At 44.8% G+C, this 27,458-nt stretch overlaps 1 protein-coding gene across 2 annotated transcripts in view; it reads right to left on the bottom strand.

Moving 5' to 3' along the window:
- Positions 1 to 27,458, bottom strand: part of LOC137532512 (NACHT, LRR and PYD domains-containing protein 12-like) — a 124,298-nt gene that overhangs the window by 68,126 nt on the left and 28,714 nt on the right. The window contains exons 3-7 of one of the 2 annotated variants that reach the window (XM_068253087.1): positions 22,756 to 22,916; positions 19,962 to 20,139; positions 18,488 to 18,553; positions 4,108 to 5,842; positions 805 to 969 (exon numbers count right to left, since the gene is read on the bottom strand). In XM_068253087.1, the coding sequence (XP_068109188.1) occupies positions 805 to 969; positions 4,108 to 5,842; positions 18,488 to 18,553; positions 19,962 to 20,139; positions 22,756 to 22,916 (2,305 nt within the window). Of the gene's footprint in view, positions 1 to 804; positions 970 to 4,107; positions 5,843 to 18,487; positions 18,554 to 19,961; positions 20,140 to 22,755; positions 22,917 to 27,458 lie in introns of those variants that run through there. The other variant, XM_068253097.1, reaches the window with a different exon arrangement.

Below are 27,458 nucleotides of genomic sequence, written 5' to 3'. Positions count from 1 at the left end.
TTCAAAGCCCAGACAAGCAGCCAAAGCAACAAGTGGAAGAAATATTACAGCAGTGAAGTCACGTTTGAGAGGAGCCTCTGCAAACAGGCACCTGCTCTGATGATGTATTTCCTGTTTGGCGGCCATCTTCATTGTTTACAAAAACAATGAATAAAACTGTGATTTTATCACCAGGAAAGCAGCAAGAGCAGCGAAAATGTCAGAGGGGGCTAGGAGAAGACTACAAACAGGCTGGTACTTTTATTTATGTAAGATTTTCACAGTACAGATTCTCTTTAATAGGTTTATGATGCAAAAGTATGTGAAAAATAATAGGTTTAAAGGTCTACGATCACTAAAAATGTAAAATACATATGTATGCATACCGTAACTATAAAATGTAAACTTAGACCAGAGTAAATACATCATACATTACTTTTCTCTGCTGTTGATTGCATTGAATGGTAAAAATCTGACAAACCTGACTAGTCAATTTCTTCATGAGGTATTCTCAGGGTTTTCTTTATATTCTTAAGCATCTACTAGATGGCTGTTGCTCAGTCCAACTGCCAAAATAAAGTGCAGTGAGTAGGGAGGCTGGCCAACATCTTTATATAGATCCTTGCCAACGAATGCTTTTGGCAAAAGTAAATACTGAGAATTCCCCATGAGGAGATGGACTAGTCCAAAACCTGTCAGATACGTCAGATTTGTATTACTTGTAGTAAGCAACCTCGACATAGGAGAAATGTAATTTACAGTGCATTTTACTCTGAAAGAATCTTTGTACACAGTGCTGGTTTAATGCTGTGCTGCTATACTCACAGTAATACTTCAATGCTGCTCGTCTTCACAGCCATCATCAGGTCACACAGATGAGGCCCCTCCAGTTTGTTATGAGATAAGTTGAGTATTTTCAGCGTTCTGCTATCATTTATTCCAGAAGCCAGGGCGATACAGGAACTGTGGGTAAGTTTATTGTACTGTAAACTAGAAACAAAGATGAATGTTAAATGATGAATGATAAATAATATAGTAAAACTGATATCCAATAAGGATATATTGAAGTAAAGCAAACACTAGTGAAGAAACAGACCATTCTAGCCAGAAAAATTCACTTTGGGGGTGGGTGTGTGTGTGTGTGGGGGGGGGGGGGGGGAATGGAACGGAAGCAGCAGAGTGGAAACGGAGTGTAAATGGATCTGAATTGACCGGTGATCGATCAGATCCGTTTTTCACTCCGTTGCCACTAGTGTTACGCAAGTGTGAACCCGGCCTTACACTAAACATGTGACAGGTGCTTCTTCTATAAAGCACTGGGAAATGTATCCTTTAACTTCTCACAGTTAAAATTATGCCACATATGCTTTATTTCATTTATTAGCTGATGAGCCGGCGTTGCCCAGGTATGTCGGCACCGCCCACTTCTTCTAACCCTAATACATAAAAATTCAATGATCAAGTTTATGAGCTTTGGTAACAATAATTTCTATATTCCCATAGAAATTACACATCAGATTGGCGGTTTGTGACTCCACCCCTCTCCAGCATTTGATCCCCAGTCACCCAATGACCAACTGTGGCAGGTTTGAGGCATCTGCTATTAACAGTGTAAAAATGGCAGCAATTTACATTTTCTAGTTAAAAATCAACAGGTGAATTTTGATTGGCTATTATAGGCCCCACCCACTTCCCTGAATATTAATCTCAGTCACCCAGTGACCATCTGAGCAAAGTTTGAGAACCCTGCCTCTAACAGTGTAAGAATGGCTGCAGTTTATATTTCCCCAGTGGAATTTGTTTTTGGCTCTGCCCACTTTTTGTAACCTGGACACACAGTCACTCAATGACCAAGTTTGTGAGCTTTCGGGTTCCTGGCATCAAAATTGTGTGAATAGAAGCAGCTTATCCAGCAAAACAATCTGATTGCCTGTTTGTGGCTCTGCCCCTTTAGTGAATTTGAACCCCAGTCACTTAATGACCGACTGTAGAAGGTTTGAGGCCTCTGCCATTAACAGTGTAAGAATGGCAGCAGTTTCAATATTCTCCTTGAAAACCAAGAGATGAATTTTCATTGGCTTTTGTAGGCTCCACCTACTTTTCTGAATATTAATCCCAATCACCCAGTGGCCAACTGTATCAAGTTTGAGAGCCCTGCCATTAACAGTGTAAGAATGACTGTAGTTTATATTTTCCCATGTAAAAAGTTAGTTGTTTTTGGCTCTGCACACTGTTTCCAACCTTGACATACGGTCACTCAATGACCAAGTTTATGAGCTTAGGGGTCCTTAGCATCAAGAAGTTGCATTTTTCTATTGAAATTAAACAAATCTGATTGGCTGTTTGTAGCCCGCCCCATTTTCTGAAGTTAAACCCCAGTCTCCCAGTGACTGACTGTACCAGATTTGAGGCATCTGAAATTAAGAGTGGCAGCAATGTAAATATTCCCCTTTAAAATAAATAGGTGAATATTGTTTGGCTGTTGTAGGCTCCACCCACTTTCCTGAATATTAATCCCAATTATCCAGTGACCAACTGTCAAGTTTGAGAACCCTGCCAATAACAGAATGGCTGAAATTAATCTAACAAATCTGATTGTCTGTTTGTGGCTCCACCCCCTCTGGTGATTTTGAACCCCAGTCTCCCAGTGGCCAACTGCGTCAAGTTTAGGAACCCTGCCATTAACAGTGTAAGAATGGTTGCAGTTTACAGTATATTTTCCCATGTAAAAAATTTTGTTGTTGGCCGCCGCCGCCAACTTTTTCTAACTTTGACATACAGTCACTCAATTATCAAGTTTATGAGCTTTGGGGTCCTTGGTATCAATAATTTGTATATTCCCATAGAAATTAAACAAATCAGATAGGCTGTTTGTTGCGTCACCCCCTTTCTAATTTTGAACCCCAGTCACCCAGTGACCAGCTGTACCAGGTTTGAGGCATCTGCTATCAACAGTGGAAGAATGGCAGCAATTTAAATATACCCCTTGAAAATCTACAGGTGAATTTTAATTGGCTGTTGTAGGATCCACCCATTTTCCTGAATATTAATTCCAGTCACCCAGAGACCAACTGTGCAAAGTTTGAGAACCCTGCCATTAACAGTGTAAGAATGGCTGCAGTTTATATTTGAGCAGTGAAATTTGTTTTGGCTCCGCCCACTTTTTGTAACCTTGACACACAGTCACTCAATGACCAAGTTTGTAAGCTTTCAGGTTCCTGGCATCAAAAATGTGTGAATGGAAGCAGTTTATGCAGCAAGGAAATCTGATTGGCTGTTTGTGGCCCCACCCCTTTAGTGAATTTGGACCCCAGTCACCCAATGACCGACTGTAGCAAGTTTGAAGCCTCTGCCATAAACAGTGTAAGAATGGCAGCAGTTTAAATATTCCCCTTGAAAATCAATTATTGAATTTTTATTGGCTGTTGTAGGCTCCACCCACTTTCCTGACTCTTAATCTTATTCCCCCAGTGACCAAGTGTGGCAAGTTTGAGAACCCTGCGATTCACAGAATGGCTGCAGTTTACATTTTCCCTTTTAAAATCAATGGCTGAAATTTGATTGGCTCAGGAGACTTAACACTTGAAGATCCTATTACCAAACAAGTGCTCCATAATGAGCGTCGCCCCAAGCCACTTGACCGATGGAGAGAGGGGACCTACCCTTTTCTTGTCACTATCGAGCACTAAATCGGTAAAGGTTGGGTCATCAAGTGGTAAGTCTCCTGGTTTTCTTGGCTATTTAAACTCATATGTTTGTGCGATTTATTATACATCTGGTGTTGGTCTGACTCTGAGGAAGCGAGTGTTACTCGCGAAATGACTGTCAGGCCACTCACACTGCCCATGTATCTGTTTGCATAGGAAATGGAATAAAACCATGTTTTGCAATCTTACTGCTGCACAGGATCTGCTTTTTACTGCACTGGAATTGATTGATTTTAATGGTAAAATTTCAACTGCTGCCATTCTCGCATTATTGATGCCAAGGACCCGAAAGCTCACAAACGTGGTCATTGAGTGACTGTGTGTCAAGGTTAGAAAATTGGGCAGACACAACAACCAAATACATACCCAGACAACGCCAGGTCTTCAGCTAGTGACACTACAAAAAACACATAAACTATACCTCAAGTTCTTGATGTGGTGAAGGACCGGGGCAAGTTTCCTCAAACCTTCTCTCTTAATACAACATGAGTTAAGGTGCAGTTTTTCCATCTCTTCGCAAAATTGAAGAATGAAGGACAACACAGAACAGTCAAGAGGGTTGAGAGACATGTTAGAAAAGTCATCAATGTTATTTGACCCAATACACTGTAGCACCAGAGCCTTATTCCTGCTCTCATGAAGGCAGTAGAATACATCCAGAAGCGCCCTCTTGTGTTCTGGGAATTGATTAGCTATCTGTTCTTTCTCATTGTTACGCTGGAGCCAGGTGATGACCTGTCTGGAAGCCTCAGGAGACAGTTCTCCAAGGTAAGGCTTTAACATGGCTCTGGTAGAATTGTCGGAGAGACCACAGAGGAAACGGAGAAATATTTCACAACGACCATCTTCATAAGATTCAGTCTTTTTGAGGGATTCTTGTAATTTGTCAGGATTATAGTCTATAAAATGAACTAACGCAGCAAAAAATTCCTGAAGCGTGAGGTGTAAGAAGGTGTGATCCACATTGGGAGGATGACCAGATTCCACCATGAAGCATGAAAGCATAGGTTTATCAGAACTCAAACTGAAGGATTCCAAATCATGTTTATCAAACACAATGATGTGATTCATAACTCCATGTTCCGCCAACCATCCAATAGATGCCAGAATTTCCCGAGCCTCTGATGTGAGCATGCGAGGGTCATCTCTATTCTGGTAGTTGTGATTGGCCAGAATGTTGGAGATGAAAGCCACAAAGAGTTGTGTCACTGTTTTGGGCAATGATGTCATGAGCTGGCCAATATGTGTTGGTTTAATCCTAAAGCACGCTGATAATACAGTACAAATGATCCAGCAGTAGGCTGGGATGTAGCAGAAAGTGTACATCATGTCATTCTCCTTCACATAACTGAAAGCCTTTTCTGACAATTCTTTGTTCTCAAAGAAATTTTCAAAGTAGATTTGCCGGTCTTTGTGGAAAAATCCCAGGATCTCCGTTACTCTCTGGAAAACACTGGTATCAATGGAGGCCAGTCTGGTCGGGCGACTGGTCATTAATACAGAAGAACCCCTAAGTAGAGTCTGCCGTACCAAACTAACCACAATTGTGCCGACATCGTCTCTTTGTTTTGGACTGAAGCACAGTTTACTTAATCTAAAATTCATGGGATCAGTTATTTCATCTAAGCCATCAAATATAAATAAAATTCTCTCTGAATCATATAAAATGTTTTCAAGCTGACCCTCCAGATATGGATATTGGTGAAGAATCATCTCCTCTAGGCTGACCTCTCTCCATGTATTAAGTTCCCGGAATCTGTAGAAGAAGACAAAAGCAAATCTCTGGTAGAGTTTTCCAGTCACCCAGTCATAGAGAAACTTCTGCATCATGGTGGTCTTCCCTATTCCCGGCACTCCGCTCACCATTACTGCACGAGGATTACATTGTGACTGGCGGCTCCAGCGGAACAGCTTGTCGGTGGAAATGTGTTCCAGTCCAGTCTGTGTTTCCTCCATGTACTCCTCATGTTTTCTCCCCGTCTGTATGAGCTCATTCTGGGGGCGCCGCCTAAACTGGTCAATGGAGACAACAACCAGGTTCACATAGCGCTCATTGATGAGGAAACTTTTTTGCTCCAGGTTAGATCCCGGAGGTTTGTGCTCTTCTAGAATCTGACTTCTCACCATCAGATATTCCTTGTGCTTTTTTTGGATATCTGGAAAGAGATGGAAATATTCAGTGGCTCAGATGGTAAGTAAAAGGTGAATATCCTTTACACATAAATAAAGCAGTTATTCTCCACTGGGCCACTTCCTGGTCACTGGAGAGCGGTGGGAGATGATGTCAGAAGGGTGTGGCAGAAGAGAGAGGGGAGTTTCCCATCCTGGGTGTGGCTGAACCAGGAAGAGCTATGGAAGTAATCTCCACCTCCTCCACACAACAGCTACAAATCATCACCAGGAAAGATGATCAATGAGATGCAAATAATTTCTCCTTGCATTCAAATGTCATGTAAATGTTATGCAGCTTGAACCTGAACTTAAACCTTGTAAAAACAGACCGGAAGTTATTCTGATTGGTCCAGTTTCAAGCTGCACATAATTTGCATGACATTTTAATGCAAGGAGAAATTATGTACATCTCATTGATCATCTCTAATCCCCATCCCCCACAACAAGCACACCCAAACATGAACTCTCTACAGCCACATGCTATGTGTGAGAGAAAAATAATCCCCATCTTTTTGTCTGACCCAACACATCCACAAGCATTATATCGCAAGACACAGACAGCATTAAGAACCACTAAGGGCTGTTTCACACTGGAAATTGCTGACAAATCTCAATTGCAGCTTGGGGGTGATTCTGACGTGATTTTTTGCCCAAAGTGCTACATGTTACGGGATTGCAAATGCTGCAGTGTGAATGCTCCTATAGGGAGACATTGTTGGCTATTTAATTATTCTATCTTGACGCACCTGCCTAATTACCGTACTTTGTTTATTGTGAGGCACCTGACCACTTGATTCTTTTTTCTGGAGGCATGGAAATATTTAATTATTTTATCTGGAATCATGTGACTATTTGTTTAATTGTTAAAGAGACTCCGTAACAAAAATTACATCCTGTTTTTTATCATCCTACAAGTTCCAAAAGCTATTCTAATGTGTTCTGGCTAACTGCAGCACTTTATACTATCACTGTCTCTGTAATAAATCAATGTATCTTTCCCCTGTCAGACTTGTCGGCCTGTGTCTGGAAGGCTGCCAAGTTCTTCAGTGTTGTGGTTCTGTGATGCATCTCGCCCCTCTATGCACACTGCCTGTGTGTTATTTAGATTAGAGCAGCTTCTCTCTTCTCTCTTATCTTTTACAAGCTGGATAAATCGTCCTCTGAGCTGGCTGGGCTTTCACATAGTGAGGAATTACAGACAAGGGCAAAGCTGTTTGCAGGAAGAAAAGAGCAGCCTGAAACTTCAGTGCATGAGAGATGCAGGGGGAAAGAAACACACAAATGATCTCTTTAGATTCAAAAGGAAGGCTGTATACAGCCTGCTTGTGTATGGATGTATTTTCTATGTGTGGACATACTGTACATCAACCTACTTCCTGTTTTGGTGGCCATTTTGTTTGTTTATAAACAAACTTTTTAAAACTGTTTTTAACCACTTTTAATGCGGCGAGGAGCGGCGAAATTGTGACAGAGGGTAATAGGAGATGTCCCCTAACGCACTGGTATGTTTACTTTTGTGTGATTTTAACAATACAGATTCTCTTTAAGCACATGGCTTGTTAATTCTTACATTTAGGGGAACATGGCTTCTTAATTTATCCATCAAGGAGAATATTAAAGTGACCCAGAGATGAATAAATCTTCAGTTTTTTTACTTACCCGGGGCTTCCTTCCAGCCCCATAAGCATGGCTGTGTCCCTCGGCGTCCTCCTACAATGTCCTGTCCAGCCGCGGTGAGCCCCAGTAAGCGGCTCAGTGACGTCAGCGGTGGACCTTCTGCACATGCGCGGACCTTCTGCACAAGTGCAGAAGGCCCCAGCTGACGTCACTCAGTCAGACTGAGTCCAATTGAGCCGCGTACCGGGGTTTGATTGCGGCTGCACGGAAGATTCCGGGAGGAGTGCGGGAGGACGGCGAGGGACACAGCTATGCTTATGGGGCTGGAGGAAGCCCCGGGTAAGTAAAAAACTGAAGATTTATTAATATCTGGGTCACTTTAAACTCTGGTATTTGGGCAACCCAGCTGCTCAATTCTGGTATTTAGGGACAACACATGTGTCTTACAATAGTACAGATAAAAGTTAAACTGTCTTTCTTGCAGTATTGAATTGTGGTGTTGGACTGAGATATTACAACTTGCCTTAACATCATTTCAACCAATAAACAGGGAGGGGGGTAAAAGGAGGGGGCACAAAGTAATTGGTCTTCCTGGGGCCCTGTATGGTCTTAATCTAGATTCGGTGCTGCGGGTGTTAGGAGTGGAGAGTGTTGGAAGTCAAGAGGGGAAGGTTAGGACTGGAGTGAGAGATTAGTTTTAGGTGCTAAAAATGGAGGAGGGTTAGTGTCAGAATAGAGTACAGAGAGGGAAAAAGAAGAAATATTATCCAAAAAGTTACTTAGGCAATAATAAGCACAGCTCCCAACTGTCCCTCTTTCAGAGGTACAGTCCCTCTTTGGGAGCCCTGTCCCTTTGTCCCTCTTTTCTCCTCATTTGTCCCTCTTTCAGGACTTTGTCCCTCTTTCTATGTAAATATATATATTTCTCTACTAAAAAATGTGTTTGATTGACTCTAAACTTTATTCCCATCCTTTAAATTGATATATTACTAATTTTAAAATGTTAAAATGAAGGAAAATGAAGCAGGATAGAAAGGACCAGTGTGGTTTGAATTAAAAAAACAACATATTTTGCTTATGAAATCTTTATGGTATGTGTGACAGGGGCGTGATCAGGGTGTGGCTTAAGTGTCCCTCTTTCTCATCTCAAAAAGTTGGGAGGTATGATAATAAGAGCCAAAAAACACAGGTGACTATACCAAATGTACGCACTAAACAGGAAGGGAGCTCTCACTAGGGATGCTCATCACAAACTCATACCTTAAGATCACGAGCCTTTTTTGCCCTTCACAAGATCACAAATCCTGATTACGAATGCACTCGTGATAAACTCGTTACTCGACATCTTGATCACGAGTTACTCGTGTGCACGACGTAGTGAGCACAGTAGTTAGGGAATGACTTCTATGACGTTGTTTGGCCAATCAGAGGTTCCTCAGTCCAGGCCCTAGCACCAATCAGTGGAGGGGAGCCTGGCCCTCCCCTCCTCTATTTAAGGCGGCGGCCATCTTGAGGATCTCGTCCTTGCTGTGACAGTGGCACTGAGAGCATCTCCAGTGCTGCTGTGTCTGATAGCAAGTGCTTTTCTCAGCGTTTTTGCATCCAAACATATTACCAACACCTGTATTGTATTGGTTTAGAGATAGATAGTGATTTATTTGTTTGTGAACTGTCAGTCAGTGTAGCTGAGCCTGAGTGTATATAGTGTATACAGTGCTAGGATAGCTTAGCTGAGGTGTGTGCAGGCTAGGCCTGCTAAGTAGCCTAGTAGTAGCCTGTAGGTAGTCCTTGATTATTTCTCAGTTACTGTGCAGTTAGTTACGGTAACAGTAAAAAAGGGCGCAGGAGGCTAGTGGACAAATCGGGCGCCGCCATTCACTCCCATAATAAATATCGTTTAATGGGCGCCCGATAGGAAAAAAGGGCGCCGGAGAAAAATAACGTTTTAAAAGCGGTACCCGGAGACTTCATGTTTTATTACTGCTTCTCATGATTACACATTATTTAATGATTTATAAATTTTTTTATATTATTTTTAAACGAAAAACAGTACAATATTTTTTTCAAACATTATTTTTAAACGAAAAACAGTACAATTTTTTTTTATTTTTTTTTACATTATTTTTAAAAGAAAAACCGCACAATATGTTTTTGAAATGCTTATCACAGGGGGGTCTTAGGTTAAAGGGGCCCATACACTCAGCCGATTTTCTGGCCGACCGATCGATCCCGATCGATCGATCGATTGATCGTCTGCAAATCGGTTGGCCAATCGACTGATCGATGGCCGATTTCGATCGATTTCGATGGATTTCCATCGAACTGGCAGGGTGGAAAATTTAGGTCGATCTGATGAGATTGCTTATCAGTTTGCATTGGCCTTAATGGAAATATGATGGCAAAAAATGCCATCAGATCGAATTTCAATAGATTTCAAACTGAAATCTATTGAAATTCTATCCTGGTAAAAAATGTTCTAAAAACGCATCAGATAGATCATCAGATGCATTTCTTATCTATCTTCTGCCAATCTGACGAGTGTATGGGCACCTTTAGGCACCCCCAGGGGAGTCTTAGGTTTAGGCACCACCAGGGGGGTCTTAGGTTTAGGCACCACCAGGGGGGTCTTAGGTTTAGGCACCACCAGGGGGGTCTTAGGTTTAGGCACCACCAGGGGGGTCTTAGGTTTAGGCACCACCAGGGGGTCTTAAGTTTAGGCACCACCAGGGGGGTCTTAGGTTTAGGCACCACCAGGGGGGTCTTAGGTTTAGGCACCAATACGGGGGTCTAGGGGTTAGGGGTAGGTACAGGGAGGGTTACTTACTATTTTTTTTTTAAACGTTATTATACGTTTCACTTTTTAAACGGAAGATTAACGTTTTCACAATTGCCGATTTCATGAACATTATTTAATGATTTATAACTTTATAAAACATTATTTTTAAACAAAATATAGTACATTATATTTTTAAACGTTATCCATGTTTATCGTTTAAAACCCCGCGCCCTTTTTTCCCAGCGCCCCTTTTTAACGTACGCGTTAGTTACTGTGTTAGTTTACAGGTAGACCTACACTAGCATTCAGTCAGTCAGTGTCAGTCACTCATTCAGCACTGCAGCAAGACTGTCACTACTAGAAGCTTCTGCCTTTGAGTGTGTGACAGCCAGGCAGTCTATTATTGTGTCACTGTCCCTCTCCTGTAAGTGCTCATTTACTGTGAACACGGTGTGATTTTGCAATTTTATTACAGTGTAGAACACATATATTGTATTGCTGTATACTTGACATTTGATGGTCAGAGCAGTCAGTGCAGGGGCACCTAAAGGCACAGGCACTACAAGCCTTCGCCTGGGGAACCATTGGTGTTAAGGGCGGCACTGCTGGAAGTGGAGCTTGTAGTGCACCTGCTACAAATACATTCCAACACCTCATTCATTCCTTGTTGCTCTATCGTGTTTACAATGCCCCCGCTGCGCCTTCTTCATGCATGCCCCCAGACAGTGCTAATTGAAACAGAGAAAATGTGCTCTGACTCACCTTCCACTTCCTTTCCTCACGCCCCAATAAAAAAGTTTTCTGCGTGCTGCTGCTCCTCCCGTAATGCCACCCCTCCAATTGGCCAGAAGTTCGAGCGCCAGTCCAGCCACCAGGGGCGTTGCTAGCCCCACGGCCGTTTCTACGGCCGTGCAGCCCGTGCCGCTACCCTGGGCGCAGAGGAAGGGGGGCGTGTGTTAGCGGGGGGAGCCGGAGCCGCGGGGAGGGCAGCCCGACCTCTTCCTCCCTCTCCTCTCCCGGCCGCCCTCCGTGCTCCCCCCTCGGACTGCAGCAGAGTTAGCTCGCAGGGAAGCGCTGCTATACACAGTTACTCACCTCCCTGGATCCGATCGCCGCTCACGTCCTGCTGGTCTCCTCTCTGCAATGTAGCCGCTGATACACACGCTGCTTCCTGCTTACATAGGAAGCAGCGTGACGTGTGTATCAGCAGCTACATTGCAGAGAGGAGACCAGCAGGGCGTGAGCGGCGATCGGATCCAGGGAGGTGAGTAACTGTGTATAGCAGCGCTTCCCTGCGCGCTAACTCTGCTGAAGTCCGAGGGGGGAGCACAGAGGGCGGCCGGGAGAGGAGAGGGAGGAAGAGGTCGGGCTGCCCTCTCCGCGGCTATGGCTCCCACCACCATTATGAGGGGGCACCTACCTACTTAACCTATACTGGGCAAGCTACCTATCTATCCTATACTGGGGGGCACCTACCTAACCTAACCTGTACTCGGGGCAGCTACCTATCTATCCTATACTGGGGGGCACCTACCTAATCTAACCTGTACTGGGGGCAGCTACCTATCTATCCTATACTGGGGGGCACCTACCTAATCTAACCTGTACTGGGGGGCAGCTACCTATCTAACCTATACTGGGGGGCATCTACCTAATCTAGCCTGTACTGGGGGCAGCTACCGATCTAACCTATACTGGGGCAGCTACCTATCTAACCTATACTGGGGGCAGCTACCTATCTAACCTATACTGGGGGGCTGCTACCTATTTAACCTATACTGGGGGGCAGCTACCTATCCAACCTATGCTGGGGGGCAGCTACCTATCTAATCTATACTGGGGGCACATACCTAATCTAACCTATACTGGGGGCACCTACCTATCTAACCTATACTTAGGGGCAGCTACCTATCTAACCTATACTGGGGGCACTTATCTAACCTGTATTGGGGGCACCTACCTACCTAGCTAGCCTATACAGGTGGCAACTATACTGGCTACCTATACTGGGGGCACCTACCTAACTAACCTATACTGGGGGTACCTACCTATCTAACCTATGCTGGGGGCAACTATACTGGCTACCTATATTGGAGGCACCTACCTAGCTAACCTGTACTGGGGGCACCTACTTATCTAACTTATACCGGGGGGAGGGGTGCCTGCCTATCTAACCTATACTGGGGGCAACTATACTGGCTACCTATACTGGAGGCAACTACCTAGCTAACCTATACGGGGGGCAACTTTACTGGCTCACCTATGCCTGGCCACCTATACTCGGGGGGGACCTATAGCTGGCTACCTATACCGGGGGGGGGGGGCAATTTTTACACCCTCGCCCTGGGTGCATTTTAGCCTAGAAACTGCACTGGCTAGCCCCAAAGATCAGTGGCACATGCGCCGGATCTATTCCGGGGTGCCCCGAAATGTCCTCCAGGCAGAGTCAACTGTGGTGCCTCAATGGTGGGTATGCTGGGAGTTGTAGTGCATAAATCAGGGGTATGCTGGGTGTTGTGGTGCCTCTATGTAGGCATACTGGGTGCAGTGGTGTCATGTTAGGCGCCGTGATGCCTTTATGGGGGCACGCTGGGAGTTGTGATTCTTCTATGGGGGCATGCTGAGAGTTGTGGTACCTCAATGGGAGGACCATGGGAGGGGCGTGACCTATTTATGTGATATGCTGCATTTTTGGGGGGTTTTTGTATTCATGAAGAGGGGCCTTCATCCAACATTTTGCAGGGCAGATGTACTTTGACCTCTGTTAAGTTCATGTAAATTTGGCTCCACCCATGACCACACCCACATTCTGGTGCATGGCCACACCCATTTTCCAGCTGGGGTGCCCAAAAGCGCCACAGATCTCCAACGCCCCTGCCAGCCACGGGACCTAACCTCTGCCACTGCCCGGCATGCCCACTCAGTCTAATGCTGGTGCAGTGCTGCTGAAGAGGACTGATGGACAGCAGCTCGAGAGAGAAGAGAGCGAGTAGAACAGATGGTGGGCAGCTGACACAGCGCCGGACAGAGGGTCTCAGGAGTCCAGTTAAAAATGGTGTGGGATAAATAATGGCGCACGGACACGCCGATAAAGTTATTTAAAACGATATTTATCGCTATTTTATCAAAGCGCACCCCTCCTACCTGTAGTGAACCCACCATAGAGCCGGCAGACTTGAAGGTACTGTTACCGCTCCCCTGCCTGACCAAAAATCATGGAGCACAGTGCAAGCTGGTCAGGCAGGGGAGCGGTAACAGCTCCGGAACTATGGGGCTATCAGCGCACAGACCTGCCTCTGCAATCATCGCGGCTGCAGGCACTTGCCTGAGCCAATCATCCTGAATAGTCTGCCTGCTCTATGGTGGGTTCACTACAGGCAGGAGGGGTAAGCTGCAGTGCGCTTTGATTAAAACGGTAAATAGTGTTTTAACCACCCTGGCGTTCTATTTCCCCAGGATTTCCGTGCAAAAAGTGGTTCAATTAATTTCCAATAATTTTCAACCAATTTTTTTTTTGCAATCATTTTTTTTTTTATATTGAATTCAATACAGGTTATTGTATTGAATTCAATTTAAAAAAAAGTGTTTGCTGTGAGATTTTGATGATGCTGTGTGACACTGGTGCCATTAACGCCGATCGACGGGGGACATGTGATCGCCAAGGGAGAAGCAAAATCCGCTAAGGGACATGAAAGAAGGCACTGGGGAAGCTATCAGTGGTACGCGACGAGGGATCAGCATTCCAATGGTGAGTATAAGACTCAGATGTATTAGCCAGATGTGCAGCCAGGTGTAGTTAGCCAGATGTGCAGCCAGTTATAGTTAGCCAGATGTGCAGCCAGGTATAGTTAGCCAGATGTGCAGCCAGGTGTAGTTAGCCAGATGTGCAGCCAGGTGTAGTTAGCCAGATGTGCAGCCAGGTGTAGTTATCCAGATGTGCAGCCAGGTATAGTTAGCCAGATGTGCAGCCAGGTGTAGTTAGCCAGATGTGCAGCCAGGTGTAGTTAGCCAGATGTGCAGCCAGGTGTAGTTAGCCAGATGTGCAGCCAGGTATAGTTAGTCAGATGTATTAGCCAGGAATAGTTAGCCAGATGTTTTGCCAGGTATATAGGGAGCAAGATGTTTGCCAGGTATGCTATGTATGCTACAGACCACCTCTTATTAATGAAGCTGCAGAACAGCGATTACTACAGCAGATTGAAAAAGCTGCAAGTAAAAACGAGGTCATAATTATGGGCGACTTCAACTTTCCAGACATTGACTGGGGTATTGAGGCTACCCATTCTGGTAAAAGCAGCAGATTTCTGGCAGCACTACAGGACAATTACTTGACTCAAATGGTAACGGAACCAACTAGGGGGAATGCGTTACTGGATCTGATCATTTCTAATAGACCAGATAATGTATCAAATGTGCAGGTTCAAGAACATTTGGGAAATAGTGATCACAACATGATAACGTTTGATCTGTTGACTGATAGGCCACGGGGCAGCGGGACCACTAAAACTATGAATTTTAGAAAAGCAAAGTTCAATCAAATTAGGCAGGCACTAAGTTTGGTGAACTGGGATAATGTACTACAAGGGGACGACACTGAAGGGAAATGGCAAGCTTTTAAACGTATTCTCAATCAATATTGTAGTATGTATATCCCATATGGAAACAAAATGTCTAGGAATAAAAAAAGGCCTCTATGGATGAATAGAAAGGTTAGGGATAAAATGAAGAGGAAAAAAAATGCCTATAAGGTCCTAAAACAGGAGGGGACTGAGGCTGCACTAAGCAATTATAAGGAGTGCAATCAAAATTGTAAAAAAGAAATTAGGCTGGCAAAGATCGAAGCTGAAAATCAAATCGCTAGGGATATCAAATCTAACCCAAAAAAGTTTTACAAGTACATCAACTCTAAAAAAAGAAAGGTTGACTGTATAGGAATCCTAAAGGATGAGGGTGGGAACTCAATGGTGGACGACCAAGGTAGGCAGAGTTATTAAATGCTTTCTTTGCTTCTGTCTTCACAAAGGAAACAGCACTGTTGCAAATTACAGAGGCAGAAGAGTCTCAATCTTCTAACTGTAATATTAAATACTTAACGCAGGAAGAAGTAAAGGCAAGACTAAATAAATTAAAAATAGACAAGGCACCTGGCCCGGATGGCATGCATCCTCGGGTCCTAAGGGAATTAAGTTCAGTTATAGATAAACCCCTTTATCTTATCTTTTGTGACTCTCTTGCAATTGGCAGAGTCCCAGTGGATTGGCGTACAGCCCACGTTTTCCCATTATTTAAGAAGGGCAAAAAATCTGATCCAGGAAATTATAGACCTGTAAGCTTAACATCAGTTGTATGCAAACTATTTGAGGGGTTACTAAGAGATACTATACATGACTTCATAGTAGAAAATAATCTTATTTCTCAGCATCAACATGGGTTTACTAAAGACAGGTCCTGTTTGACTAACATGCTCAGCTTTTATGAGGTAGTGAATGCTAATATGGATATTGGGAATGCTGTAGATGTGATATACTTGGACTTTGCAAAGGCCTTCGACACTGTTCCCCACAGAAGTCTGGTGCAAAAGTTAAGGATGCAAGGACTGGGGAAGAGTTTGTGTGCATGGATAGGGAACTGGCTAATGGACAGAAAACAAAGAGTTGTGGTCAATGGATCGTACTCAAAATGGGAGACTGATAGCAGTGGGGTCCCACAGGGGTCTGTACTGGGTCCAGTGCTCTTCAATTTATTTATTAATGACCTAGTAGATGCAGTAGTGAGCAATGTTGCTATTTTTGCAAATGATACAAAATTGTGCAGAATCATCAACTCTCAGGAAGATAGTGTCATATTGCAACAGGATCTGGATAGGATGGCTATATGGGCACATACATGGCAGATGAAATTCAATGTTGACAAATGTAAAGTCATGCATTTTGGTCGTACCAATGGTCTAGCACCATACAAAATAAATGGGATACAGTTGGGAACATCAAACTTGGAGAAGGACTTAGGAGTACTCATCGACAACAAGTTAAATAATCGTACTCAATGCCAAGCCGCTGCAGCTAAAGCGAACAAAATTTTGGGATGCATTAAAAGGGAAATAAAAACTCGAGATGCTAGCATAATATTGCCCCTGTTTAACTCTCTAGTAAGGCCACATCTGGAATATGGAATTCAGTTCTGGGCACCACATTACAAAAAAAGATATTGCAGTTTTAGAGCAGGTGCAGAGACGAGCTACAAAATTGATACGTGGGGGTCTCGCTTACCAAGAAAGGTTAGATAAACTGGGTTTATTTAGTCTAGAGAAAAGACGCCTTAGAGGAGATCTAATTAACATGTATAAATACATTAGAGGGCAATATAATAGCTTGGCGGATGAGCTTTTTGTCCCTAGGCCTTCTCAAAGGACTAGAGGACATGAGCTGCGCATGGAGGAAAAACGTTTTAGCCATTTATTTAGGAAAGGGTTCTTTACAGTAAGAGTGGTTAAGATGTGGAATGCATTGCCACAGGAAGTCGTTATGGCAAACTCTATACCTGCATTTAAAGGGGGCTTAGATGCTTTCCTTGCGTTGAAAGACATCCATGGCTACAATTACTAGGTTATGCCTAATGATGTTGATCCAGGGATTTTATCTGATTGCCATCTGGAGTCAGGAAGGAATTTTTCCCATTTGGGGCTAATTGGACCATGCCTTGTAAGGGTTTTTTTTTGCCTTCCTCTGGATCAACAGGGATATGTGGGGGACGGGCTGGAGTTGTACTTTGTACTGGTTGTTGGACGTATGTCTTTTTTCAGCCAAAATAACTATGTAACTATGTAATAGGGAGCAAGATGTTTGCCAGGTGTATAGGAGACAGATGTGCAGCCAGGTCTAGGGAGTCATATGTATAGGGAGCCAGGTTTGCGGGTGCCTCTGCCCCCCCCCCCATTGCTGTGGCCGGGTGTCCCTTCTGTGGGGGGGGCTCCCCTTCTGTGCTGGCGGGTAGTGGCCGGCGGGGATCCCCTCTGTGGGAGGGGGGGGATCCCCATACTGTGCATGCGAGTGGCCCTTCTGTGTGTGAGTAAAGCAGGGCTTCTGACAGGGGGGAGACACGGGATGGGAGGGACACGGGGGACAGAGAGGGAGGGATGGGGGGAGAGGAGGGAGAGGCCACTCACAGCCCGCATAGAAGGGGACACCCCCCCCCCCGCACAGAAGGGGGTGTCCCCGACCGGCCAAGACCAGCCCCATAGAAGGGGATACCCGCCCCCCCCCGCACACACAAAAGGGTCACCGCATGCACAGTACGGGGATCCCCCCCGGCCCCCCCCGCACAGAGAGGATCCCCGCACCAGCCACCGCCGGCAAAGAAGGGGAATCCCTGCACAGCCCCACACATTCTCTGCCCGCCGGCTGCACAGGGATTCCCAGGGTGGCTGGATGCTAGTTCTGTATGCTGTGGGTAGCACAGATCGCTACCCACAGCGTGCTGACAGGCATCCAGCCATCCTGGGGAATCCCTCTGATGAGGGAAAAGTGCAGCCGGCGGGGAAGAGAAGCAAGAAATCTCCCTGGCGGGATTGACGAGCTCAGCTCGTCAATACCGCTTTCAGCAAGTTTTTCCTGGACGAGCTGAGCTCGTCAATACCGCCAGGGTGGTTAAATAACCTGCGCCATTTTTTAACCATTAAAACGCTAAATAGCATTTAATAATGTAACTGAATGTGGCGCCTTTACTGTACCTGCGGTGCTGTGCGCCATTATTATCTGCTCCCCTGCATACATCCTACATCTCCTCTCCTTCATTCACTGGCCAGCCCCTACTGCCGATTTCATCAAAGAGCTGCCAGCGGGGTGACATCATGAAATGCAGGATCAGAGCAACTGTTATTTGTGTGCTGCTGCTGCTATTTGAGGTGGTCTACAGTTATCTGCTGTTGCTGTGCATGTTATTAGCCTCCTCAATATTCATGATGCAGCCACAACTTGTCATACTGCTGGGAAGGAGGGTTGGTAAATTTACTATGAGATCTGTTTTGGAGTTCCTACATGATTACATAGCTGATGAACTATCCTATGTTCAAGAATGATTTAAAATTTGCCCTTGATCTGTGGGGGGCACCTGGAGTGACAAAATGGCTAGAGGCTCCCCTGCAGGAAGGCAAATATCAAAATAAAGTGGAAATCTTCTGAAGAACATCGCCGTATTCTGTACAAAGTGGGTCATATTTTAATGAAATATATATTACCTATAAGCTCATGATTCATTGGGGGTCCACTTTCATCCAGAAGAATCTGCGGCACCAGGTTGTCACCTTAATGAAAACAAGACCAGATTTGAACAGGTGCATTAGAAGCAGACATACTAGATAGGGTACAGTTAAAAATGGCGCAGAGTGAATAATGGCGCACCGTTCCGCCGATCATAAAACGCCATTTACAGTTTTAATGTAAATACATTAAAACGGTAAATAACATTTTATAAATCATTTATTGGCAGAATGGTGCGCCATTTGCAGGGGGGCTAGTAAGGCAGCGGGGGTCAGGGGGAGATGCAGCGGGCAGGACAGGCAGCGGGGTGGAGGGAGTAGGATTAGGCGGAGGATGTGTGCAGAGGGATACATTACCTAGTCCCAGCCGGCGATCGCTCCTTCACTTATTCTGTTAGTTTGCAGGAGTCCTCATCCAGCCAATCACCATGCGGAAACCGAAGCCACATGGTTATTGGCTGGATGCAGGACTCCTGCAAACTAACAGAAGAAGTGAAAGAGCGATCGCCGGCTGGGACTAGGTAATGTATCCCTCTAGGGCGGAGCCACGGAGTGACGTCATAGCGCACGACGCTTGCTGGACGCGGCGGGATTGTCTGTGTGTAGTAGGCTCGGTATCTTTTAGAGCACTAGCCAGTAAGATATTGCGGAGAGGGACGCTAGATGACAGAGGCGTGTGCCTTGTCACAAGCTTAGTGCATCTCATCTCTGCATACCCCTGTACCTGGAATCAGGTAGCTTGTCAAACAAGGGGCTGGCTGTGTTTCATTTTTTTGATGAAGTTTTTTGACCCAATGAGTGGTTATACACCACTGATCTGTTTTTAACCATTTTTTAAATAAACTGGTACGCTTTTACGCGATGTGGAATTCGTTTTTTTGCTTACACAGACTGGGAATTGCCGAGAGAGGACTGCCAGAGAGGCTGCGGGGTGGCCAATACCCCGAATGCGAGCATTGGCCTTGGAGGCCTAGAAGTCTGGTGAGTCTTTCCCCGAAGGGGGGGCTTTTTCATTATATGACATATTTGCTGTGTCTAAGAAGGAACAGGCAGAGAAGAGCGCTTAACCATTTCACTGAAGAACTTTATTTTTGATGGCTGCGCTCCCACATGATAACCATTATATGAGCAAGGACATTATACATGTGGTTACTGCCTGCCAATGTGTTTTATTTAGAATTTAGCACCTGTAATATGAATGTTTGATGAATGTATGATTCATTATCTTTTATAAAATTTTAGAGGTGACCCACTTAACACCTGACTCAGCATATGAGCGCAGTATCAGGGTGCTGTAATTGTTGTGAATTTTTTAGTATGTTTGTTTAGGCTGAAGTTCCCCTTTAAGTAACGATTATTAGGGTAAAAAACAGCAGCTTTACTTTCCTGAAACACCTCTGCAGAAATGTTAGTTTGGCTTGATATACGTTAGAATAGTTTTCATTGCCATTACCTATCTGGCTGACTTCATTCAGAATGGCCAGGAAATTAGGATGAAGGTGATCTTTCTGCTGCTTATGGAGACAGTCCAAGAAGCCAATCACTGTAGTCCTGCCCAGATCCAAAATATCTTTTAACAAAAAGTCTGTGAAAGAATGAGTCCCCAGTTTTTCCCTAATTAACAGGTAATTCTGAAAAACAGATATAAAAGTTAATATGTTGGTATTATTCATAACATCAAACACCATGCAAGTTTTAGGTTAAACTAAAGGTGGCCACACACGATACAATAAAATGATTTTTTTTTTACGGCAATTCGATGAATATGATTGTATCGCTCGAAAAAATTCAAAGCTTTTTTTCATTCGATTAAAAGGTATTTTTCACCTTGTGGACAAGAGTAATTTTCCCATTTCAGCGCTCGTCCCTTTCATTCTCCAATAACTTTATCACTACTTATCACAAAGAAATGATCTATACCTTGTTTTTTCCGCCACCAATTCAACTTTCTTTGGGTGGTACATTATGCTAAGAATGATTTTATTCTAAATGCCTTTTAATGGGAATAATTAAGAAAAAAATGGAAAAAAAGCATTATTTCTCAGTTTTCGGCCATTATAGTTTTAAAATACCACATGCTACCGTAATTAAAATCTTCACATTTTACTTGCCCATTTGTCCCAGTTATTGCAATGTTAAAATTATATCCCTAGTATAATGTATGGTGACAATATCTTATTTGGAAATAAAGGTACATTTTTTTCAATTTTACATCCATCGCTAATTTTTAGCCCATAAATTTATAATATGCCCTCTTGAAATACATAATCATGTAAATTCAGTAGGTGTCATTTTACTATTTGGCGAAAAGATGTCCCCGTTGAGCAAATCCTATTAGTGTACAATGTATTCTACATAGGAAACAATGTGTTGCTATATTGTAACTAGGGAAATGACCGCAGGTTTCAATGGAAGCCTGCATCGCGGGTGGCCCGCGGGGAGGTTAATGAAGTTTGTTCCCATTCATAAATCTAACGATCAGTGGCGGAAAGTGGCGGAAATCGGTGCGGTAAGAAGCGCGGCGGCTCTGCTTCAGAATGAACACTGTTTTTGAACAAAAACAGTGTTTATTCTTGGCAGACATGTACGGATTGGCACAGGGGACCCTTTTCCCCTGCAACCAATCTCCATATACCAGCAACCTCGCGTCGTAGGCACTTGCCTCACGATCGCCCGCAAAGTACCCCAAACTGCAGGGACGTGACTAGCGCGTCATCTTGTGTTGGAGCTTGGCAGATCGGGGCAGAGAGAGTTGAATGACAGCTCTCCCTGCTGCTGCTAAACTCTGAGGCGGCGATAAATACTATTTCCCCTCCGAGTTGTCGCAACTTGGAGGAAGATGTAATTTGGGGTCTGGCAACCGCCAAAGCCCCGAATTCCTGTGGTTTCAGTGCATTGATTGCATCCACAAGATTGGATGGTCTGTGGGCTGAAGTGGATTTGGAAGCATTGAGCAGTTCGGCCAGTAGGGGGCTTGTAACATCTGAGCTTCTTGGAATGTTACGGTCAGAACAATGCTAAAATGGGCCACGTGTTCATTTTTGCCAATGGTTTCATTTTACCTAAAATTTCCAGTAGGGTAAACAAGAATCCTCTGTGACCAGGGGCGTAACAATAGGGGATGCAGCCCCTGCACCCATGGGGGGGCCTGGGCTCCCTTCCCTGGGGCCCGCTCACGGCCATTTTGGGGGGCAGGAGGGGTCGCAACAGGACGAAAGCATGGCCGCACATCGGCGGGGCTCTCCCCTCAGCGCACTCCCCTCCTGCAATTATCAGTGGCAGCGGCAGGATACATACCTCCCTGCGTTCCACGAGCGGAGGTTCTGATCTCTAAGTGTCTGACCCTGCTTCCGGATTAAACAGGAAGTAGCGTGAAACACTTAAGAGATGAACCTCCGTGGTGGATGGAGGTATGTGTCCTGCCACCACCCGCTGCCACTGATAATTGCAAGAGGGGAGCGCGCTGAAGGGAGAGCCAGAGGTGAAGGGGGGGGACTGTCCCCCCTCCCTGCTGATGTGCGACCATTCTTTCCTCTCATGTTGCGACCCCTCCTGCCCTCCAAAACGGCCCTGAGAGGGCCCGGGAGCGGGGGCTGGGGGCCGGTGATTTTTTTTTGCAGGGGGGGACCGGGGATTTCTAGTTACACCCCTGCCTGTGACACTGCATGGTAAAAGAATCAGATTAAAGGTGAGCATAAGCTTGGTGATGGCAACCAGATTCAACCATGAGATAGACCCTTCCTTGATCGAATCTGATCAGACAGGGATCTATTGCCTGACCACACACTACACAGCGATTTCCAATATATAGATTGGAAATCTGTGGAGCTGCCTCCACCGACCAGGCCCTTCCTCCAGATCTTTCCCATCTATGTGCTCCCCAGGTCTGTGCAGAGTGTTGCAGCAGAAGGTACACTTACCTATCCCCCCGGCACCGCCTCCTGTGTCTTCTGTCCATGACGCCTTTACCCCATGTTCCGGTGGACTGTACATGACTACATACATACCCTCATGTCACTGGGTACAGCAGCAGCGATGGAGAAAACACACATGATGCAGGAGCACCGGTGGATAAGTAAGTATACTCTCTCTGCTGCAACACTCTACACAGCCCTCGAGCACATTTTACATAGAGGGAGACTATCAGTTGTCCCGAAATCAAACGCCGATACTGCTGCGCACCCGGCCACCCCATATTGAGCAATGTCTTTTCATCCTGTCCGATATATAATGTCAATTTTTCTTACATCCACTTTTATGATATTCCGGGACTTTAGTTCTTGGATGATGGCCGAAGTGTTCGCGCTCTCCAAAACATGGATGAGATCTTTTCTGTAGTATTCGCATACCCGCCTCAGTGATGCATCGTCGTACTCAGACAGCCGCTGGCGGAATCTCCCAATGAGATCTGGAGAAACATATAAAGTATTTACAAGTTTACAGACAGAGTTAGGGCCCTCACACTTGTGCGGATGCAGAATGGAAGCGGTAAACGCATCTGTCACAGGACCCCTAGTGGCCGGACCGCAAAATGCCTTCCAATCGGTTTCAGCACACAGACCATGCAAGCTGTGGTCGCAATCGGTGCGCAGAAACCGCTGGAATTTTGGCAGCAGACCGACTAGAAGGGAGCCTGTGAGTTACGGTAATTACAAATTACACACTATTTCAGGGTATAACTGCCACCACCTGTGTTATCATGGGACAGAGGCACCCACTGACTGGCTGAGTCTAGACCTGCAAATAAAAATGGTTAAACACACTCTATTCTGTCTAGCTAGCTACAATAGTAGCGACTCTTCAGAGACCAGGGTTCAGTTTGTGCGGCTGAATAGCAGGGTAGCTGGATAAATAAAGGACGTTTGCGTCGTTTATTAAATCGCAATATAAATAATTGATATATACAGAAAATTATTAAAATCAACAATTATAGAAACATTAATAGCCAGTATGAAAATAAAAGGGAGAAAAAACTTAGAGTTCGTGGAAATATGTCCTTCTGGGAAAACTCATAAAGTTCTTGGTTTCAGTTCAGTTCAGTAGCAAAGTCCAAACAAACCAGGTGCCAGCATGTCCTCAAGCTGGGAAGGATATAATCAGGATGATGTTTCAAAGTGGAGGACACTGAGTTTGGCTCCTCTGCCATTCTTATGCCCCTGATCCAGTAGGAGGGAGTGAGGGCGGGCCCACACACCCCCTTAGAATATGAGATGGGTCCTCCCCTTGTTCTGGGGACCAAAAATCATATCTAACCATATATGGGCTTTATCTCACAGAACCGTACAGGTCCGGGATGATTTACTAACATTTTCAGATCCGTCCCGATTTACCCAGCGCCCTGATACCAGACATGAGGGGTAGGACCCCTGTGGTATCACCAGGGCACTTTCGAACTGCCTGACAGTCTTTACCTCAGAATGTTCTGAAACTTTCTCAATACCAGCGCCAGACAAAGCCCGGCCCACTCTGTGAGTTTGGAGGGCCTAGCAGCCTGGCAACACAGGAAATATGACAAATATAGCAGTTTATGGATTATTATATACATCTGGGATTTACAGCAGGTCAGTACTGGGTGAAGGGCTCTTTGAAGCTAGGACAGCAGGCTACGTGTCAGCTTCCCTGCTGAGATTGTAGCCGGAGAGTCTGACTCTTTCTCCAGTAAATTGGTTCTGTCAGGCTACTTATCTGACTTCATCTGATGGATGGGCCCTTAGCACAGCTGGGTGCCTGGGACACTCTGCTGCAGGCTTCCTGCCATTTGGTCAAAGGAAACAAAACTGTCTTTTAAAAGAAGGGATGTCATTTTCTGATCGCTTGCAACGATTGCACAAATCTAACCAGGAAGCGATCAGAAAACCGCCTGTGAATCTTCCAGATTCGCCTGCGTTTCTCACGGCTGTTTCGTGACACCATCCGCTAGGCAGATGCGTACCATCCATTCTGCATTGGCATGCAACAATTTTCACCATCCGTTCCGCGTCCGCATCCCGTCTGCAGCGTCGATCAAGTCTGCCCGAATGCATTGCTGCTCACCTGTCCCCCACCCGCTGCTCAGTCCCTGGAGGCCAGCAGAAATATGCGACTCTCCATGGGCTGCAGCAGGCCTATTCTCCCTAGCAACAGGGAGCATTTTCATTGGTCCAACATGAACCAATGAAAATTCTCCCGGTTGCTGAGGATTCCCATTGGTCTTTTACAGCCCAATCACCCGGCCACCGGGCTGTTTAGAAGGGATCGAGCGGCGGTTATGGGCGATGGGACGCATAAGTATGACATCACGGCGGCAACGGGATGCAGGAGAGATGGGCAACGGGAATGCCGCGACTAGCCTAGTGAGAACATACAATGTTCATTCTCATAGGCTTTCATTGGGAAATTGTGCCAAGTTGGGACTCTGCGTTCCGTCTCGCGTTCTGCGGCACACGGATCCGTGTTTTGTAACAAGTGGATGCTATTTTTAACATAGGATCCACTTCCATTTACAGAGCTTTAAAAATGTATTGCACGGATACGTGTGAACCGGCCCTTACTCCTGTTACAGTTATACTCCTCCCTTCCTGTCTACTTTCTCTGCAGCAGCTAGCGAGTCTGCTAGAATCCCCCGGCTTCAGTCTACAGTAACTTTATTCCCAAGTCAATTGCTGAAAAGGAAACAGTATGCACATGGTATAGATATGGGGCGTGGCTAAAATGTCGGACTGAAAGGAAGCATGGTAAGGAGCTTTGCTAACCAGCCTTTCTCTGGATACCAGGGTTGTGTATCGTGTGCATCCCTTATTAGCTATACCCAGGGCCGGATTTACCATAAGGCATTGTAGGTACGTGCCTACAGGCGGCTGATAATGGAAAGGCAGCTCACTCCCCTTCCCAAGCGCCTCCCTCCTGACTTACCTATGCAGAATGATGAGAAGCGTGTAAATGAGAGGTTACTCACCCTGCATTTCACTGACCAGATCTCCCTTCAATCAGGGGCAAGACTAGCTAACTAATACTTGGGGGCACCTGTAGCTCCTTAATACTGAGGATATCTCTGGCTATCTAATATTAGGGGGCACCTGTGGCTACCTATGACGGGTAAGGGAGAAATGACAGCTGGGACAGCCGGCATACTTGCGGTGTGGTTAGACGGGGTTCGTAGGTTCATGGAGGGCGGAGTCTAGGATGCCAGTACATCTGTACCTATAGGCTCCTGTGATGTACATCCGGGTCTGGCTATACCGGAGGAGTGGTAAGATCTCCTGGAGCCATGCACGAGTGGAGATACTGGTCCCGGTACTGCCAGCTTGGTTTCCCATAACATAACTCTTCCAGCGAGGTTTTCCCAGTACAAACTGCCCAGTTCGTCACAGGGAGTCGGTGAAGAGGAGGGGAAGGTCGGCACGCACCCCGGATACCGCAAGCGTAGTTACACTGCGTTTCCACTAGATGCAAATTTGTGTGCATTTTCTGCACAAAGATTTGCATAGAAATGTATTTCAATGAGCCTGTTTCCATTATATCCAGGATTCTCAAGCAGAAAAAAAATCTGTTCAGCAGTGCTACAATTTTGCTGCATGTCGTTTACGTGAGAATTTTCATGTTCATTTTCCTGTATGTCAATAAAGAGGAAAAATGAAAAAAAAGGTGATTACTGTATATTCCTGCATATAAGACTACTTTTTAACCCTTGAAAATCTTCTGAAAAGTTGGGGGTCGTCTTATACGCCGGGTGTCATTGATGCCGGGTGATACGCCCTATCCTGTTACCGCCTCTCAGATCTCCCTGCTGAGGGAGCGCAATCTATTCTTCCATACCGCTCTGATAAACAGGTAGACAAGGAGAGTTGACCAATGCAACAAGTCAGTTCCCTGTATACTGTTATATACTGGGTAACACATACAGTACAGCACCAGTATCTGTTCATACATAGCAACCAGTACATGATTTTTTTATTTTTATTTTTATTTGGTGTGCGTTGGAAGAGGGGTAGTCTTATATGGCGAGTATATCCCAAACTCTATATTGTAACTGGAAAAGTTGGGGGGTCGTCTTATACGCCCAGTCGTCTTATACGCCGGAATATACGGTACTTTGCATGTAAAAAATAGATACATGCATATGCGAAATCACATACACATGCGATTAGGTGTTTGAAAAATAACGTGAATTCACATGTTTTTAGTGGAAACAGAGTACATCATTCAATAAGGGCACCTGGAAAAAAGGGCGCAGGGTATAGCCAAAATTATAATATTATAAGTTTTTATGTAAAACAATATTATACCCTAACCATCCCCCTGGTGCCTAACCCTAACCATCCCCCTGGTGGTGCCTAACCCAAACCATCCCCATTGCACAAACACCCTTACACACATAAAAACAATAATATATTTAATCCATAAAATACTTCACTACAAATGACATGAATAGAATAATTTATATATTTTTAATAGAATAAATAGCCTTACAATCACGTACGCATTAAAAATCTTAAAATAACGGTAATATTAAAAGCAATATATTAGTAAAATAATAAATCTGAAAACTATCATTGACGCATTATAATTCTGAAAACAAGGTTAATACCAAAAGCGATGTATTTCTAATACAATAAGCTTGAAAACAATATTTAAGCATTATACGTCTGAAAACTAATTTTAAAACGAGAAAATAAGTGTAAATGAAAATGTACTCGTTATACTCCTGAAAGCGAAATTTAAAAACAATAAAATAAGTTAAACCGAAAGTCAAAACGAATTTGTAAACGATATTTGTAATAAACCTTATTCTGTAAACAAAAACTTTTGTTAACACGATCCCTGCAACCGCTATTTCTCGGGCGCCCTAATTTCTTCTCTGGCGCCCAATAGCCGATATTTTGCAGTGATAGTCCCTATGGCGGTGTCCTTTTTTGTCCATTAGCCATACGTACCCTTTTTTCCTGCTTCCGTGGAAACCTACCCTAAATGA

This window comes from Hyperolius riggenbachi, chromosome 1 (genome assembly GCF_040937935.1).
Source record: "Hyperolius riggenbachi isolate aHypRig1 chromosome 1, aHypRig1.pri, whole genome shotgun sequence".
In the NCBI taxonomy this organism is placed as follows: Eukaryota; Metazoa; Chordata; class Amphibia; order Anura; family Hyperoliidae; genus Hyperolius; species Hyperolius riggenbachi.
Note: the sequence above shows the minus strand (reverse complement) of the source record. Positions and strands in the feature narration are given on the sequence as shown.